At 35.5% G+C, this 19,196-nt stretch overlaps 1 protein-coding gene across 2 annotated transcripts; it reads right to left on the bottom strand.

Moving 5' to 3' along the window:
• Positions 1-6,792: 6,792 nt before the first annotated feature.
• On the bottom strand, positions 6,793-15,777 carry LOC137934524 (lysophospholipid acyltransferase 2-like). Of its 2 annotated transcripts, none has more exons than XM_068778918.1 (8): positions 15,435-15,777; positions 11,596-11,651; positions 8,646-8,866; positions 8,154-8,559; positions 7,913-7,998; positions 7,615-7,678; positions 7,395-7,513; positions 6,793-7,118 (listed from the first exon to the last, which is right to left on the bottom strand). In XM_068778918.1, the coding sequence occupies exons 1-8, from the start codon at positions 15,734-15,736 to the stop codon at positions 6,978-6,980; spliced, it is 1,395 nt and encodes a 464-aa protein (XP_068635019.1). In that variant the 5' UTR covers positions 15,737-15,777; the 3' UTR covers positions 6,793-6,977. The 2 variants fall into 2 exon arrangements, with proteins under 2 accessions (XP_068635019.1, XP_068635020.1); XM_068778919.1 differs by having other exon boundaries at positions 15,630-15,777.
• Positions 15,778-19,196: the final 3,419 nt, after the last annotated feature.

Here is a 19,196-nt window from a genome sequence, read left to right as displayed (position 1 = left end):
TATCATCAAAATATAGATGGAGATCAACCTAGATCAATAAATGTCAATAATGCCCTTAAGGCTACATCTCAAATCAAAGGAAAAGATAAACAAGAACACTAAAGGGGACAAGCACCGACTTGAAGATACCCTAACTTGTGGGCTAAATTTAATACTCTACCTCAACCTGGTGCATATACATCATAAATTCCTAGTTTTTCACATGAATCATGAAGAGATGTTGTTGTTATAACCTTGGTAAAAGATGTAGTTGATCTCGATATGCTTGGTCCTCTCATGATTGACTAGATTAGTAGAATATAAATAGAGACCAAGACATCATAGTGACGTTGAATAGGAGTAATGGATAAAAACCAAATTCAGTTAACAATGATTTGAGCCATTACATTTCACTTACAACATGAGCCATGGCATGAGGTTCTAACTTTATGCTAGACCATCCTACAACCATTTGTTTCTTATTGTGCCAAGTAACCAAGTTACATTACACAAAAACCAAAAGTTAACTTTCTCTATTTTGCACATGCAAATCCTTCTATATGAATATGTCCATGATTTGTATATAATAACCGTTGTGTTGGAATTTTCTAGAGGTATCTTTGAATTCTTTCCAAGGCTTGCCAATGTGACATTTGAGGACAATGCATAAACTGGTTGGCAACACTCACAGAAAAAGAAATGTCAGGTTGTGTCAATATGAGGTAGATTAATTTTTCAACCAGTCGCTAAAACTTTCCCACATCTACCTCATTACCATCCTCAAAATGTAATTTAACATTTGAATCAATGGGAGAATTAATATGCTTACACCCAATTGAATCTTGTAAAAAGTGAAATACTTCACTAGTTTGAGTACAATTAGCCTCTATCTATATCAGAGGGAACAAGTAGAATCCAATTACACTGGTTACACCTAAAATCTAACACTTAAAGATAAGTCCTAGCATAATTAAATAATTAAACATAAATAGAAGACTAACATAACAAAAACACTTTTAACTGAAACTCTTCTATGACACATCCTTCCATAAGATTCCTATCACACTCCACCATATCAATTCCCCCCCCCCCCCCCCTCCCCTCTTCAAGCTGAATTTATAAACTCTAACTTCATTTTACAATGAAAAAGATTTTTTGTCTTCAATCTTCATAGGCTAAATTTTTGTTATAGATTCAAAATCGTCCTTTTTTGTTCTCCCCCTTTTTTAATATGTTCACTCCAATAGGCTTGATGGATCATGGTTTAAAATGTTTGCCAACACTATTTTGGTTGACCGATCATCCTATTTGGATTGATTGATTAAACTTTATAAAGCCTAGCTTCTACATTTTTTTATAGATTATTGCTTAATGCGGTTGATCGATCATGCTTTGCACAAGAAGATTTGTTGCTCTATGTTTGATCTATCATACTTAGACCATTGATCGATCTTTTAATCTAACAATGTTATAAGAATGAGATTTTAAAGCATGAAATAGCAAAATCCTGTTTGCTAAAACATTTACAAGATAAATAAGTGTGATTTTCCAAAATCATCGTGTCTTTTTATCGATGTACTGGAATTTGGTTGGTTGTTTTCTTACCATGCTTGAGGCCTCGAGTACTAGACTTTTCACTTAGACTCTACTTTTCAATATCTTCATGCTTGAATCATAGGTGCATCTTCTTCAAGTGACTTATCCTTCCTTTTGGGCTTGAGGTCTTCTTCAAATTACTTCTTGGTTTCTTCCTCATAGACCTTGAATGATGTCTCTTGAAGGCATGCACATTACCCTTTTTCATTAATGCTTGAAATCGCATTAGCATATTTGCTTAAGCTTTGTTATCATCAAAATTAAAGTGAGGGTCAACCTAAGTTAACAATTTCCCCCTTTTTATAATGACAAAACTTAGTCTCTCCCCTGAATCTAAGCATGGTAAATTTAGTTATTCAAGTTTTTAATTTTTCTCCCTTTTTAAAATTTCTCCTCTATCATGTTGTGTATTGTATCCTCTTTTTTCATATATCAAAAACTAGGAAACGAAGTGTGACCTAAACATATGTTACTCATGTAGCCAAATTGCATGGGATGCCCACGAACTATAGTCTCATATATAGACTTCATCTTTCTAAGCTCCTTTTGGAAGGGATTTCTTCTCTTGCAAAGTACCACTCTACAAATGAGTATTGCTTACCATCCTCAAACAAATGGCCAAATAGAAGTGGTTAATCGATGTTTTTGATGTGCTTACATGGGTTTTTTTGGAGAAAACCCACTTCTCAGATCTTTTACCTCCCTTGGATAGAGTAATCCTATAATACTTCTTATCAAACTTCTTTGAAGATGTCTCCCTTTCAAAGTTGTTTATGGCACCCCCTTCCCATCATTTCATCATATATCAAAGGCATCACAAAATATTGCAGCCCTCGAAGAAGCCTTGACAAATCCTAATCGTGTATCAAATGCACCACAAATAGTAGCCAGAAGTTGTTGTGTACAACTCTTATAGATGAAACAACAATTAAAAGACTATGGTTTAGTGAAAAATAAAATTATTATCCTTTGTAATAAAATGAGGGCCAGTATTTAAGTGAGAACTTGGTTTACCACTATTGGTCAAAACACATTGACATCAGACTTCACGTCATTCAAGAGTTGGTTCAAACCAAGTTAATTGGAGTAGAATTTGTTCATAACAAAAGTCAATTAATCAACATTTTTACCAACCCCTAGGATCTAATTGATTTTCTAAGTCAAGAGGAGAATTAGGCATGAGCAACCCACCTAAGTCTACTTATATAAACAAGTAGAAAATGAAAAATATCCCCATTAAAATAAAAAAATGGAACTTAAAAGAATCTAGAAACATCAAATTTGAATTTTTTTCATATATCAAAAACTAGGAAACGAAGTGTGACCTAAACATATGTCACTTATGTAGCCAAATTGCATGGGATGCCCACGAACTATAGGCTCATATAGAGACTTCATCTTTCTAAGCTCCTTTTGGAGGGGATTTCTTCTCTTGCAAAGTACCACTTTACAAATGAGTATTGCTTACCATCCTCAAACAAATGGCCAAATAGAAGGGTTAATCAATGCTTTTGATGTACTTACATGGGTTTTTTTGGAGAAAGCCCACTTCTCAGGTCTTTTACCTTCCTTGGATAGAGTAATCCTATAATACTTCTTATCAAACTTCTTTGAAGATGTCTCCCTTTCAAAGTTGTTTATGGCACCCCCTTCCCATCATTTCATCATATATCAAAGGCATCACAAAATATTGCAACCCTCAAAGAAGCCTTGATAGATCCTAATCATGTATCAAAGGCACCACAACTAGTAGCCAAAAGTTGTTGTGTACAACTCTTGTAGATGAAACAACAATTAAAAGACTATGGTTTAGTGAAAAATGAAATTCTTATCCTTTTGTGATAAAATGAGGGCTAGTAGTTAAGTGAGAACTTGGTTTACCACTCTTGGTCAAAACACATTGACATCAGACTTCACATCATTCAAGAGTTGGTTCAGACCAAGTTAATTGGAGTAGAATTTGTTCATACTAAAAGTCAATTAATCGACATTTTTACCAAACCCCTAGGATCTAATTGATTTTCTAAGTTAAGAGGAAAATTAGGCATGATCAATCCACCTAAGTCTACTTATATAAACAAGTGGAAAATGAAAAATATCCCCATTAAAATAAAAAAATAGAACTTAAAAGAATCAGGAAACATCAAATTTGAATTTTTTTGTAAAGGTATGATCAATCGTTCCTAAAAAGCATGATCGATCAATGCACTAATTGATCAATCGACCTAAATAAGATTAATTGATCAATAGTGGAAAGTTCACATTTTAAAATAAGTGTGCTTCATTTTTTTATTCTTAGAGCCCTAAGCCTCCAAAAACTCCCTATTTTCCCAATTCAATCCCTAATCTTGCCAATCTAGTAAGATTATTGTTGGATTTCCACCACTCAATGCCCTACAAACCCTAATCTAGATCTTATTGCAATTACACCTATCCAAGAGTCCCTTAGCACCTATTTTTCCTTTGGTTAATACCCATTGTATGACTTTTTGATTTTTTGCTACTATGTGTATTCTCCCTTCATAATCTTGTATCAAAATTTAAAATTGATGAAAATATAACTTTTTTACTATAGGTGTTGCAATCCTTCCAGTGTAGGGGATGCTTCAAGACACAAAAAAAAAGCATACTTGCTTAGCGTATCCACAACGACATAGATCACCATTGTTCCTTTGGAGGGAGGTAGCCCTTTGATAAAGTTCATAAATACATCCTCCCAAATTTTTGTTGGAAGGTGTAGAGATTGCAATGGTCCCACCAAGGTGTTGTGTTTTATTTGATTCTTTGGCAAATATTGCAATGGGTCACATAAGTTTTAACATCACAGTTGAGGCCCGTTCGGGAAAAAGAGTTTTTCACCCTATGGTAAGTTTTGAGGAAGCCTCCATGACTGGCCATGGGACATTTCTTCCAATATTGCTTTGATCAAAGATATGTTTGATGCAAGAACCTCCACTCTGTTATGAAGGAAGATTAAAAAATTGGCTTCCTAGTAGTGGGGGAGTGAAGTAGGGTCTCATCGGACTTGATGCAACAATTCTTGTATGTCTAGATTTATCTTGTAGAGTTCTTTGATTCCTTGCAAAAGTAAAGGAACCAGTGAAGCACTAAGAGCCAAAAGAGTATGGTTATATTGGTGGGATAGACTATCAATGGCATTGTTCTCACTTCCTTTTTTGTAAGTAATATCAAAGTCATACCCCCATTATTTTGACCAACCACTTTTGCTGCATGAGAGTAGTGATCTGTTTTTGTAGCAAAAAATTGAGTGAACAATGGATAGTAACAATGGTGAACTCTTCTTCCAATTAGGTAAGGTCTTTCAATGTTGAATTGCATGGACCAAAGCAAAACTCTCTTTTTCATATGTAGACGAAAAGAGCATTCTACACTTGAGATGTTGGATGAAGTAGGTAATTGGTTACCTTCTTGCATCAAGACTGCCCCAATACCGTTCCTGAGGTATCACATTCAATAGTAAAAGGTTTCAAAAAATTCAGTAAGGCTAGTATGGGGGTAGTACACATTCTCTATTTGAGGTTCTCAAAAGCCTTGGTGGCATCCATATTCCATATAAAAGTATCTTTTTTATTAAAGAGGTCAATAGACAAGCAATAGTAGCAAAGTCTTTGACAAACCTCCTATAATACCAAGTTAGCTCTAAAAATCCTCTTAATTGTTTGAGGGTGATGGTTATGGGTCAATCTTGCATGGCACTAATTTTGTCTATTTTGGTTGTTACTCCTTCCTGAGAGACCACATGCTCCAAGTAGTAAACTTTTGAAGAAGCAAAAGTGCACTTTGACAATTTAACATGGAGATGATGGTGTTGGAGCATGCTTAAAACTTCATACAAATGATGCAAATTGTCCTCTAGGTTCTTACTATGGATCAAGATGTCATCAAATAATACTAGCACAAAATTTCCATAAGAGTGGACCAAAGATATCATTAGTTTGCCAAAAAGGAATGACAAAAATTTCATAGTGACCATCATGAGTTCGAAAGGCAGTTGGGGCTATGCAGCATTAAGGTTGGTAGTGATGTTGTATATGATTGGTGTTTGGAATTAATTGAAGTTGGTGTGGTGAAATTGTAGATGGATAAGTGGGATTTCGTATTTGGGCGTAAAAGTATGGATGTGGTGGGTAAGGGGTGTGGTAGCTGGGATGGAGGAATAGAAAGAAGGTTGGGGTGTTGAGGGTAATTTTGGCTTCGTGGAGAAGTGGCTTGAGGGTGAGTGAAGTAACATTTTGAAGATAAATTCTATTGGAGGGAAAAAAATGAGGGAGGTTGGTTTGAAATTTTTTGGTGGTAGTGAACAAGAAAATTTACCAAAAATAGATTTTTTTGTTGAGGTTTCATGATCCATTAGTTGTTGAAGAGGTGAAACTCATGGAGTATGGGGAATAAATATTTTTTACCGTTTTTAAGTAATGGGGAAGGGAAAAGGAATGCTAAGTCAAATGGGTTCAATGAAGAAAGTTTTGACTGGATTGACTCTTATGACTTTTGATGATGGTATCTCATAGAATATAGCTCAAATTACCAAACAGATTGTTTTTTTTCCAAAAAAGTACTCAAAGATATTTAATTTGGTGTATAATTTAATATGTAGAGCTCCCACTTGAATCTTTTCTGATTATTTGACTTATTTTGTTCAACAACAGAATCCTAGACAACTCCCATGGGGATAATATTGAAAATAAAATTGATCTTACTAGCATTAGATAACATCTGAGTGTAGACTCGGATTTGGACTCTATCCTACTCTACTAGCACACACAAAGGCAATTCCCTTGTTCTTCTGCCACCCACTAAAACCAATGTGGTTTTGTCTAGACGGAGGACCATATCAAAGTTCCCTCACAAGATGCACGCCACCCAACAAACTAAATCACCTGGTTCACCAGTTACACTAAATTAGAGAAGTTTTAACATTCTCCAGGTTTAACTAATTTATAACTGAAACAAGGCACCGGAATTCAACTGGCTAAACTCAAGGGTCCTGGTCAGGGCCTAATCTAACTGGTCAAGTCCTTTGTGTCCCCTTTTTCATCCCACTCCATATATTGTCTGCTATGTCTCTGGTTTTTTGTAGTTGGCTCTAACAAGCTATCGATGCCACTGAAGTCTTTCTTCCCTGGATTGGTTTGATAGTTTTACCCTGCTGTGATGAAACAGAAAACCCCTTCTGAAACTGAAACAGTACTGATATGGCTTTAAATCGATCAAACAGAACCAGGAAGTCATTGACTGCCTCTCCTGTTTAGGAAAAATGTGGAGAAGATTTCCAACGTCTAATTAAGCATGTGTTTACATGAAGATAAACAACAGAAGTACCAAAAAATTTTACAAATATTCAGATATTTGTGGAGACCAAATGAACTGTGATTGACCTTTCACTGCTCCTTACGAGCTTTTGAGCTGACCGGTCTAGCAGGTTTGATGATATATCCCAGTAGGATCAATAATATAGGAATGGCAGTCCCCACATAGTATACGCTTCCATAGGAGGCCAGTGTTTCATGCATGCTCAACACCTACTCAAAAGTAGAGAAAGCAAAGTTACTCGAAAAAGAAATGCTAATAATACGGAAAAGGAATATCAGACAACAGTAAATCTGATGTTCAAATATTACTATTGCTTTCATAAATGTAGAAACTATAGGCTGAATTAAGAGAAGAGAAAATATAAACTCAACAAAAAAAGTACAAGCTCCCTTCCTCTACATAATATTACCACCACTATCCATATAATTTTCCATCACAAGAAACATAATCCAAAGCAAGTTAAGAAATATGGAAAATAACATTACCATGAAACCAACACAAGAATAGTTGAGAACCAATACGGTGTAGGCAAAGTTTGAAAAGGCTAGCAACGTCCTTAGCCAATTAAGTTTCTGGGGTACAGCTTGCTCCCATCGGTATATAACTTCATGACAGAACAAAGAATAATCAAAAGACTAGAAGCCTTAAAGAGAACAGAAATGGTCATATTCAGCTAATACGCCAGAAGTAGCCAAAGAAAAATACCCCTTGATCCTGCAATCATCAATGCTGACTGTACAAAGAATATAATGTATCCAGGATATAATCCCTGTAATTTAAACAAGAAAGAGGTCAAATCTAAAATAAACAAACTTCAGAACACTCCAGAATCGGAAAAAAAATATTTCCAATATTTGAGGGGAAGATCAGAAAAAGAGATGAATATAACTCTTGAATAAGCCCATATAAATGCTTTTTCATTTAGTACAAAAGTCAAAATAGATTACACCAATAAAGTTTGAAGTAACATCACAAAGTGGCTAAAAGATGAAATAACACTCACATGCCAAACCGCACTGACAGTCTGTGTTGCCAGCAACTGAAAGAATCCAGGTTTTCTCCCTTTCTGAATCAGCCTTTCATAAACATCTGCAGGATGAAATTATCACCTCTATAATTAGCAAGAAAATCACATGTAATTGTTAAGGAATAAAAACAAGCAATGAGATATTGTAAGATGTAAATCGAGACACTAACTCAAATGACCATCTGAACTTGAGTGAAGTCAGTCCTGAAAAACTTACAGTAACGTAACCAAGTGCTCACTTGTATGTTCCATACAAGCGGTAACACAACCCCACTTTTTGCAAACTCAACACCGAGAATGTCAACGTTTTTTGCATGCTCCCACTTTGGCTTTGAAGGATCAGACTCAGACCACCCACTGAACCCCAGACCAGAAATGATGATTGCAGCCTCTGAGATCGACCAGATAAAATAATACTTCCAACGTGCCGTAAATCCCGACATGTATTGGTAGCCCAAACATTTCCAGAATCCCCATTCTTGGTAGATGGGATCAGTGAACCGAGAGAGAGGAAATTGTGGAATCAGATACAAGTAAATACCCATACATAATGCAGCTTGAAGAATAGCACGTAATGTAGCAAAATAAGGCGAAGGTGATCCTTTCTTGGAAGGGCTCCAAATCTGTCCAAGGAAACCAGCTATTCAAAAAATAAAAAACAAAAGAATGACAAAAAGAAAAACAACAAAGTCCACTCTCCTATACGTACCCCTTTTTCTTCTGTCCATTCAATGTAACTTTTCATTTCAAAGACAGGTCCTGCAAAGTGACTTCCACAGCACAGGCAGTATCCAAGATATTCAACTAAAGAAGGGCAGCAAACCAATCTGTATTTCTTCTGTGCCTCACGCAGGCCTTCTTCTTTCAGTAAACCATCATTGTAATTTATTGAACATGAAATCACTTTGAGTGTCAACACCATCAAAGCTCCTATATGGGAAAAAGATCACACAATGATTCACTGTTAACCTATAAGTATAGAATGAAATAGTAAGATTCTTGCCAAATGCTGTTTTGCAGACATTTTAAGAAGTGTTTTCTTGCTGAAACCAAGAGAAGTACAAAACCAGAAAACTGTTAATGTGTTCTAATGTACTGATGAGAATGAGCCTCCAAGTGACAGAAACGGACCAGCAAGTAAAAGAGCTTATCACTTGGAAATAATCACAGATATTGATTGTCAAATATTCTAGAATGGAGAAGAACATTTCACTAATCTTCCTTTTTCTCTCTTACACAGAACTATTTTTAATTATCTATTTTTAACCCCATGGTTAGATTTGGAGAAACCCGTCCCTAACCTGAACCTGAACAAGGTTCTTCCCCTCATCCTGCAACCCCATCCCTGGGGATTTCGGAATGGGTTCCCCATGAAACCAAACACAGTGCCCACCCTAATACAGGAAACATGATAGAACGCAAAAATAAGGATAGATTATAAAAATTAGAAAACTATGAGACATTTATAGTATTTGCCAAACTTGAAAGGTAGAGAATAGGACGAGTTGGAGTTGCCTAGAAGTATGAAATTGCATAGGAGTATGAAGTTGGTTTGTTTAGGAGATATCCTTGTTCTCCTAGGATTAGATCAGAAGTTTCCAACTTTCACTACAATTGTATTATTTCATCTATTTAAGGTGAAGTGCATGGCTAGGGGAGACTTATTGGAAACCCTAAATCTTTCCTTTTATGAGTTGTAAGCTAGTTAGCATAATCTTTCGTCCATGTCTCTCCCTTTTCTATCTCAAATTCGTGCAAAGTATATCTTGCAAAACATTTTCAAACTAAGGATTTAGGTTTCCTCAAGTATTTTCTTGAATTAAAGTTGCAAGAAGTAAGGGAGGGATTGTTTTAACACAACGGAAGTATGCTACAAATATGCTACAAAAGTATAGCTCATTGGAAGCAAATCTAGTCGAGACGCTCATGGAAGTGAACCATAATCTTCATGAAGATGATAGTGTTGAACTCAAAGATAAAACTATATATAAAAGGTTAGTGGGCAAACTGATTTATGCCACCATTACACGGCCTAGCATCTCATCTGTTGTAAGTTTAATTAGGCAATTCATTGGAGCATATAAAAAAGATTCATCTAGAGGCTACACATAGAGTATTGAGATATCCGAAGGGAGAACCAAGTAAAGGGTTATTGTATGAACCACATGGAGGGCCCAAGTTGGACCGAAAGTCCACCACTGGTTATTGTGTATTTGCTGAAAGGAATTTGATTAGCTAGAAGAGAAAGAAACAAAATATTGTATTTCAATCTAGTGCAAAAGAAATATACTAGACGATGGCTCACGTGGTTAGTGAACTCATATGGGTTCGATTAGTTTTACAAAAATTAAGTTTCCTGACCAAGGGTGCCACAATGATGCATTGTGATAACCAAGCTGTCATTTTCATTGCTAGTAATCCAATCTTTCATGAACGAACTAAACATATTAAGGTAGACTGTGATTTCATTCACAATGTCGTAACATGTGGTGTAATGATCACTCCATATATAAAATCAGCAGAACAACTTGGTAATGTATTTACTAGGTCTTGGGAAAAAGAAAACATTCTTTTTTTTCTAACAAGCTTGTGCTTCTAGATATATACACTCTAGTTTGAGGGGGTGTTGAATAGTAATAGAAAATGCGGTTTGGTCATTTTGCCCATATCAGATTGTTCCTCTAGAGTAAGAGTATGTCTGTCTTTGTAGGAGAGATATGATTCAATTTTTAGTTTATTTTGAGTTGTAATTGAGTTATGGAGACTTTAAGTAGAGGAGTATTAATGTACTTTGGTCCTATTATCATTTAAGTGACTACTTAATAGAAGAGAGGTCGATTCCGGACCTTCTAACGAGTGCCAAAACTGCCGCATTCTTTCTCTCTCCCGTGCCTTCTTCTCTCTCTCGACTCCTCTTAATTTTACACTTTGCAATTGTCAAAGATCCAATACTAATTTCAGGTGAAACTATTAGAAAAGATTGTTCTTCCCTTATTCCAAATACGTTGGGTTTCACATATTGTTGAACAGGTCAAAAGAGGAATGCCTCACAAAAGCTAGGATCAATAAGTAGAAAACTTGACATATGGACAAACTAGAAGAGAGAAAAAAAATCACTCAAAGCTTGGTGGAGATGGTAATAGGTTCCAAAACAAAATATTGGTAAATACTAATTAAAAGTGATATGATCAATAGATACTCTAAAATAACAAGTGCTTTGCGATTCTCCCAACTTATGGAAACTTCAGAAAGATGAGGGGAAGTGAATTCTAATGAAATGAGATTTTATAATGCAATATAATCTTTCAAATAACAAGAGTTCCACAAATCTCCAACTATAGAAAATTGATAAGATGAGTGTCATTATATATATATAAAGATATAGGGAATTATTCTCCACTTCAGGCTACATGGATTCAAAATCCCTTGACAAACATAAAGAGGTAGGGGACAAAAGACAGCAATGCTAGCTTAAAAAGTATCCAGTAGAACAAGGGAGAAAGAAAACTTGTGTGAGGATGTACACATTTTAACCTAGTCTTAACCAAACACAACAAATCTTTTGAAAGACATAGTATGAAACAAATCTAAAGAAAAATTACAAAATAATCATTGGTCTATAGATAAAAAATTAAAAGAAATTGCTAAAATAATATTACCAGTTGCATCAATGCCACCTTCCTTCCATGCATCACCACTCATATAGTACACATGGCTACAAGAAAGAGAATAAAGAAAACATTAAAGGCTTAAAAGAGTACATAAAATCTGATTTCTAACAGAAAATAATATAGCCAATCTCCTAGTCTGATAGATAATGGTTAAGTAAATCTAAAGCTTAATGCAATAGATAAGAAATGAATCACAGTGTCAAATATTATGTATTTTTCCAGGTAACTAAGTGGAGAATATAACATCAAAAGGTTCTACTATTAGGATTCTAGAAGTTTTAATGTTATGACATCACTAAAGAAGCCATAAGAGCCCACAAAGTACATTATTGCCTGTATCTCAATGGTTGTAGGCCCTGGCGTTTGACTCAATTGTCATATGAGGGTGTTTCTAATGTGAGCTCTGAGTTGAAGTCTCACTGCAGGTATCAAGTGTAGACAGCAATGCAACCAACATAAGGAAAAGAGAAAAAAAAAGTGCAATGTAGCACCTTCAATGTTCTAAATATGGGAATTTAACATGGCAAAGAGGACAAGTTAAGCCCAGAAGGTCCTACATTATGCTTCTCTCTTCAGTAGCCTATTTTATACGAACATCATTGGTATGCACGCAAGGTGATTTCCAGGTTTAGATTTACTTAATGATGGGTACTTAATGATATCCTTGTGAGCCTGCACCATACAGTTGTTGAAGACAGGCAAAGTCATGTGATTTAAGGTAAACCAATCACCTATGTATACGAAATGTCATCACAATCTGGCTTATATAGTTGTAGAGAAGCAAACACTACAAAGTGTAAGATTCACAAAAATCTGACCAAAACCACGTGGCACCTATTCTCTTTCTGTAAGACTGAAGATCAGTGTGCACCAGAAACAGTAAAGCAAACATACAGGAAACACTGCTTTCTCATGCTGAAAGTTATACACTGGGTACCCCATGCAATGTCATGTCGTTTAAAACACAAATGCAACAAATTGAAGTCACTGCCTAGTGAGACAGTACATAAGAAAAAGAGGTTTATTTCGTAAAGATCAAAAGAACTTACCAATAATAGCATCCACCAAGTTTCTATAAACTCCTGATAAAAAATCTCAAAATGATGAATAAGAGACAAGGACCGAGGCTTTATGAGAGCATGATGAGTGAGCGAGCAAACGTACCGTCAAATGCGGCAATGGCAACAACCACTCGCTGGCCCCAGTTTGAGGTCCTTGAATAATTGAAATAAGTATTTTTCCTTAGATATGGGAATCAGAGGTTTTTCATCAATATTATGCCATTTAATGATGGTTTTGCAGCAAAAATGGCATTGAAATCGGAGCTCCAAAGGGCTCTCATCACAGTGCCACTTGAGATGCACCATGATTTCACCGATATATGGTAAACTTACTCTTAGATTCATAGAAAGCAAACCTGGTGAAGTCTCTGTCTACTTTGCCATCCCGCAAAAAGTTGCTACTGGGTCAGGATGGAAGTGGCTTTCTTCATGCATTGCATAGATAAAAGTTAAAAATTTAAACACTTGGCCTTCACCTCTAAATGGTACTATGTTGCCATTGAACCCTCTCTGGATTGAGGTCCTTCTACCTCTGCATCCTAGGGGTAATCATCAGAACACTTCTGTTGTGCAAAGGTCACCTGTCTCTCAGCAACAGGGTGTACCCTTGTATAGCCAAGTATTGATGCAGACTAATAGGTCACAACCTGAAACGGTAAACAAAGCAGTGATTCATATTTCCAGTTACTTACCTCAAGTTACCTTTCTTCTATGGCAGTCCATCAGAGGTGCGTTGGAATCCAAGTATTGAGAGAATTGAAAAAAGGCTGGCATCCTGGGAAGGCTTGCTCTCTTTGGCAGGGTACTCTACTATGGTAAAAACCAGTTTGGCTAGAATCCCTATCACTTTCTATCTCTTATCACATGTCTTCACAAAGTGCTCTTAGGCTCGGCAAGGTACTTCAAAGCTCAGAACATTAACCTGTCTCCGAAACTCATAGGCCCCCCTAAAAGGCCGTCATTTTATATGGACCACAGTCCATAAAAAGATTCTCATGTGTAATGAATTGCTGAAAAGAGGTTACCCTATCATCCAACTCCTTGTGCAAGCTATGTGGTGATGTTGAGAAGGAGATAGATCATTTGTTGGTACAGTGTCCTTTCAGCCACAAAGCCTGGGTTGCTGTGTTCTGGCAGTTTGACATGCAAAGGCGCTTTCCAGCCTGTTTTCCTTATTTCTTGCAGCAGGATTTATCTAAAAATCTGTCTAAAGGGGACTGGTTCTCAAGAAATCAACCATGATAACAGTTTCATGGTATGTGGGCATAACAAGATAACAGAACGTTCAAGAACTCGGTCTCTTGAAAAGGAGCACTTGTTTGGCAAAATACTGCAAGCAACTCTAACCAGGGGGCTAAAGCATATAAAGTTCTGCCCCCCATCCCCCTCTCACTAATCAGGAAGCATTGGAGATAGTACCTTTTCTGGAGCTCCCCTCCCCCAAACTCTAGAGTCTCCTCTCCCTCCCCCCCTACTGGGCTCTGGCAAACTCAACTTTGATGGTAACTTCTTGGGTAATCCAGGGCTTCGTGGTGTTCATGGAATTTCCACAGATTTCACGGGATTGATTCTGCTAACTTATGCAGGTCCAATTGGTCATTCAGATTCAATGGAGGCAGAAATCAAAGCACTAAGGCAAGGGATGAAACTTTTCTGGCCTCTCAATAATGAGGGGAACTCTACCTCGGTCATCAGCTGGATGCAAAGAAAATCAAATCCTCCATGGAGGCTCAGATTTATCTTTGAGGAAATCAGTGATTTATGTATCTCCTTTTTTACTTTCATGGCAACATTTTCTTAGAGAAGCCAATTCTAGGGCAGATTCTCTCGCCAAAGCAGGTACTTCCCGTGACGATTCTCTTGCAGTTGAGAACTCCTTCCCCACTGTTTGAAGGGTTTCTTTCTTGTATTTTTTCCACTAAATAATAAGATTTTACCATTTCAAAAAAAATAATAGACAAGGAGTTTTTTGTTTTTGAAATAGTAAACCCCAGACTATCTTCACCAATTTCAAAAAATAAAAAGGTATACAAGAAAAAGGAAGAAAGGAACCAAATACGGAAATTAGTACTAGGAAATACACCAGCTAGATTCACATCATATCCAATAAATTTCTAATAACCACAAAAAAATGGCAGTTAACACAACTAACAAAACATGGTAGCAGTACTAATATTTTGAGAGAACAAGCCTATAATAAATCCAATTGATTGTCACAGCTAAATGTTCGATTCCTTCCGCCACAAGGTCAATTTAATGATATATAACTAATTAAGGTCCATAATTTTTGTCCATTGTAAGCACAAGCCAGCTCTCGGATTTCAAATTTTAAAATTTTAAAATATCCATGAGAAAAATCACCTAGAAAAAGAAAAAATGGCTCTTCAAAACTCTCAAATAAAACATGGTAATTCAACATAATATTTTGAGAGAACAAATCTTAAAACACAAATCCAATGCTACAAACACAGCCACGAGTTTCGTTATCTATCATGGCATTTTTTATGGCATCTAATTAATAACGTTCTCAGTTATTTTTTCGTCATTCAATAGCTCAAGCTCGCTCTAGGATCACAATATTCAAATTTCCAATGCAACTCATGAACAGGAGGACGTAGGAAAAAGTGGGACTCTTAAAGATTACCAACAAACCAAATGATCCATGAAAGAATTAAATTTTCCAAACGGTAGAGCAGATCTGACTAAAATAGGAAATGATGAAAAGCGAATGACTCCATAACGAGAAGATAACTCGATTCAACTCACCACCCGATGAGATAGCCAAAACCGAGGAAGAATGTGATAATTCCGCACCACCGGCGATAAATTAGCATCGAGGCGTAACCGAACGTCATTGGAACAAGGAAATGCAAATTCGAGGAGAAGCCAAAAGAAAGGTAAGACAGAAGGGCGCCGGAGATTGCCGAGTAGAGATGCTTCGGCGACGTGCCAGGAACAAACCTCCAGAGGAAGCTCACAGGAACTGTTGCAACGAAGCAAAGGAGGAAACGGAGGACCGGAACGGAGACTCCGATCGCTGACGCCATTGACTCCATCTCGAGCTCCATCGCTGCAGCGGACTGGTAAGAGCTCTGGCTCAGAGGTGGAACTTGAGCACTTGAGGAGTCCGTTTTACAGGGTGTTCGGTTTTGGTTTTACGTGATGGAATGACGACTATGCCCATCAATGAAAGACGGCAGGTTCTATTTTTCCTGCATTTAGTTAAGCGACAGATGAGCAGATGACCAGACATCGTAAACCAGTACACGTGTGCCATGTGTCAACATCTCAATAGTAGATATGGATCTTATGGCCCCACCGTGTTGATGAACGTATCGAGGTACATAAATGCTAGCCTGGCTGTCCACCTGGATCGGACGCATCGTAGCTGTCGAGATTGATCAGATCTGTTAACCACATACAGGTGCATTGACGCCCCACTTGTCAATTTTATTATATAAATATTTTAGTCATAAATTATCCACGCAATAATATTTACTTTAATAAATAAAAATATATAATTTTTAAATTTAATCAGGGTATTTAAATAAAAATATTATTTCAAAATACTTTTCACGTGGATGTTTAAACCCTCTTATTTAAAAATAATGATTCAAACATTTTTCCTCCATACAAAAATAAAAAAAAGTTCAATTTAGGACATTTAAGGAAGAAAAAATTGGCTTTGAAACTTTTATTTATAATTTTATAATTTTTACAGGTTCTAAGCAGGGTCGGGATTGGGTTCAGGTTAGGGTTTGAGAAACCCGTCCCCGATCCTACCGGTGCCCACCCTTAATCGAGTTAGACCAGATTCAATCATTGGTTGGATCGGGTCTAATTGGGCCACCTTTCTTTTTTTTGTATATAAATTATTTTTTATTTATATTATTGATTTGAATCATTTCTCTAGTAAAATATTTTAACCATTTCTTCATAAGAAAATAATTAAGAGCATACTCTGTATTGAATTTTATTATGTGCACTTGCAACATCATAGGTAAGAAGTAACTCATGGGCATTTTGGAAACACGTAATGGTGTAAATGGATCGAATCCGATTTGGATATAAGAGTTTTAGATCCGATCCAATTTTGGACATCTAGATATCCATGAAAATATTTGAAATCGGATATCTGAAAATGAATTTTTGTAATAAAAAAATAAAAATTCAAAAATATAATAAAAATGACTAAAATAGAAAAATTAAAGAAACATAAACTATTGATGTCCTATAGAAATTTAATACATAATATTAAAATATTCATATTTCTTATCATAAAAAATAAAATCATTTATTTTCAAACAAGGTCAGAACGACAAAATATTCATCTTCAAAACAAATTTATAACTTTGTGGATGCCTCAACAACCCCTTAATCATGGGCATCAAACCTTAAAATTAACAATCAACTTAGTATGAATACAAAATGATAAACAAAATTGAATTACAAATCCTATCGAATCTTAATTTACCTTTCTTGTTTCTACATAAAAACAACATAATCAAGCATCCTTCCATAAAACATTATTATGAAGAAAAATCCTCTAAAAAATAATAAACATAAATAAAGTTAATAAATAAGAATAAAATTAATTTATTTAACTATTAAAAATTAAATGTCTTACTTTTTTGTTTCAAAGATGGTAACCAATTTGATATTCACATCAATGCTTCTACAATCTATTTAACCTAAGGAGTACAATGTTCATCAATAACTCTAGAACTCGTACTAAAAGGATATTCAGAAGCAACACTAATAACTAGAATTACAAAAATATCTCTTGCAATATTTGAAAAAATTAAAAAGTTTACTCCATAACTTTTCTCCACAATAACACATCAAAACCAACCTCATTTAGAGAATAAATATCATTTCAATAAACCTCCAACTTTTCATTTGTGATCCCACGGGATAATCCAGTGCTTAAGAATTTCATAAAACTTTCTCTCAATTGCTTATTTGCATCACAACCTTCTTTTTTTTGTTAAAAGACACCCACGTATGTAGGGGTGACATGACTAGTAAATAAAGAGAACTTTTATAGAAATGGTATAAAATTGGTATAAAATTGTAACTATGCAAGCTGATGTATGTCTTCTTATGTTTTTTTTTCCTTTTGAAGCATGTAGCCCTAAAGACATTGTAGTCATTGTAAACATTTTTCTACAACTATATAAATATAACCTCAAGGCATGGGTTAGATCACTCCAGCCTCTTCTTCTTGGCTTAGGTTTGTCTATATAGCTCTCTCTCTCTATTTTTCTCTCTTTTCACTCCTGTGTTTCTTCTCTCCTCTCTCCTAAGAGTTTGAGTTTATTTCTTCTCTCTTTCCCTTGAGATCTCTTGTTTTCAATGTGTCGGCCCTAAAAATCAATATAGTATCAGAGCAAACAAATATCTGACATGAAAAAGGACAAGAAGATGGGGAGAAAACGGTGGCAAAAGAAAAGAAAAAAAAAAGGAGTTTCTCATTTTCCTTCAGTCTTCTTTCCCAATTCCTATGTTTCATTGGATGTTTCACTCTCTTACCATATGTTTTCTATAAAAAATTATATATAATTGGAAAGATATTTGAGTCTAGTTTCCAACTAAAAAATAATCGTCGAAATCTATTTTTTTCTAAAAAGCGAAATTGACGCAAAGGTGAAGTACTAGAAAAGTTTCATGTGGCTATAGAAAGCCTCAACTTTTTTTACGTTTTGCACCAACATAATATTAAACCTACGGAAAAATCATGTTGGTCTTTAGTATTTCGATGATAACAAATTGAGTAGTTTGAAATTGTGAGACTAATTGTGTTATTAGATGATTAGACACAAAGCCTTCGAGCACCTACATTATGTGGTTTATGCCAAAGCTCAAGCCAAAAAGAACGATAAATTAAATCAAGTCAAGACTCAAAGCAAAACGACCTTGAAGATTGTTACTACGAAGAAGAACTTATAAAACATAGACGAGTGAAGAATTGAAGACTTAGAGTCGAGTCCAAATTAGAAATCTCAAGCACTCTAGTCTTGTAAGTATATAGTCATCCAAAATTTTGATATTTAAGCACATATATACATTGGAGCTATAGGTTACCTCATGTTTTCAAAACCATGCTAAAAATCTTTACACACAAAGGTTTTGATATCATAACATGAGCTTTAACTTTTTCCAAAAACTAAAATATCACTTGAACTCTTTAGGATGTACTTTGATTTCATACATGTTTTAAATATCATATGCATCTTTTCAAACATATTAGAGCACTTAGTGTAATTCACTCTCATGCTTTAATAATCAATTAGTTGAATTGGCATTGGAATAATCAATTGACCTCTGCCAATAATCGATCGTTCAGAAGTGTGCATGCTAAAACTATAAAGTATAATTCATCAACCTTAGTTGATTAACTGACTATCCAAAATATGGCCATTTTATGTTATAACACATGATCCATCATCCCACTTGGATTGATCGATCAGTAGTCCAGACAAGCAGAATTTCATGGAATGATTGGTCATCCCACCTGATTGACCAATT

This window comes from Aristolochia californica, unplaced genomic scaffold, assembly GCF_029961685.1.
Source record: "Aristolochia californica isolate CCGP_79_NKW_82.1479 unplaced genomic scaffold, dmAriCali1.0.hap1 SCAF_6, whole genome shotgun sequence".
NCBI classification, from domain to species: Eukaryota; Viridiplantae; Streptophyta; class Magnoliopsida; order Piperales; family Aristolochiaceae; genus Aristolochia; species Aristolochia californica.
Note: the sequence above shows the minus strand (reverse complement) of the source record. Positions and strands in the feature narration are given on the sequence as shown.

Bases quoted from the DNA above. Each gene is read 5' to 3' on its own strand.
- LOC137934524 (XM_068778918.1), bottom strand. From the start codon at position 15,736: ATGGAGCTCGAGATGGAGTCAATGGCGTCAGCGATCGGAGTCTCCGTT. The intron at 11,652-15,434 runs GTGAGTTGAATC...TCTTTCTTGTAG, and splicing joins TTTGGCTATCTCATCGGGTG to CCATGTGTACTATATGAGTG. The intron at 7,679-7,912 runs GTGAGTGTTATT...TTTAAATTACAG, and splicing joins CTGTCAGTGCGGTTTGGCAT to GGATTATATCCTGGATACAT.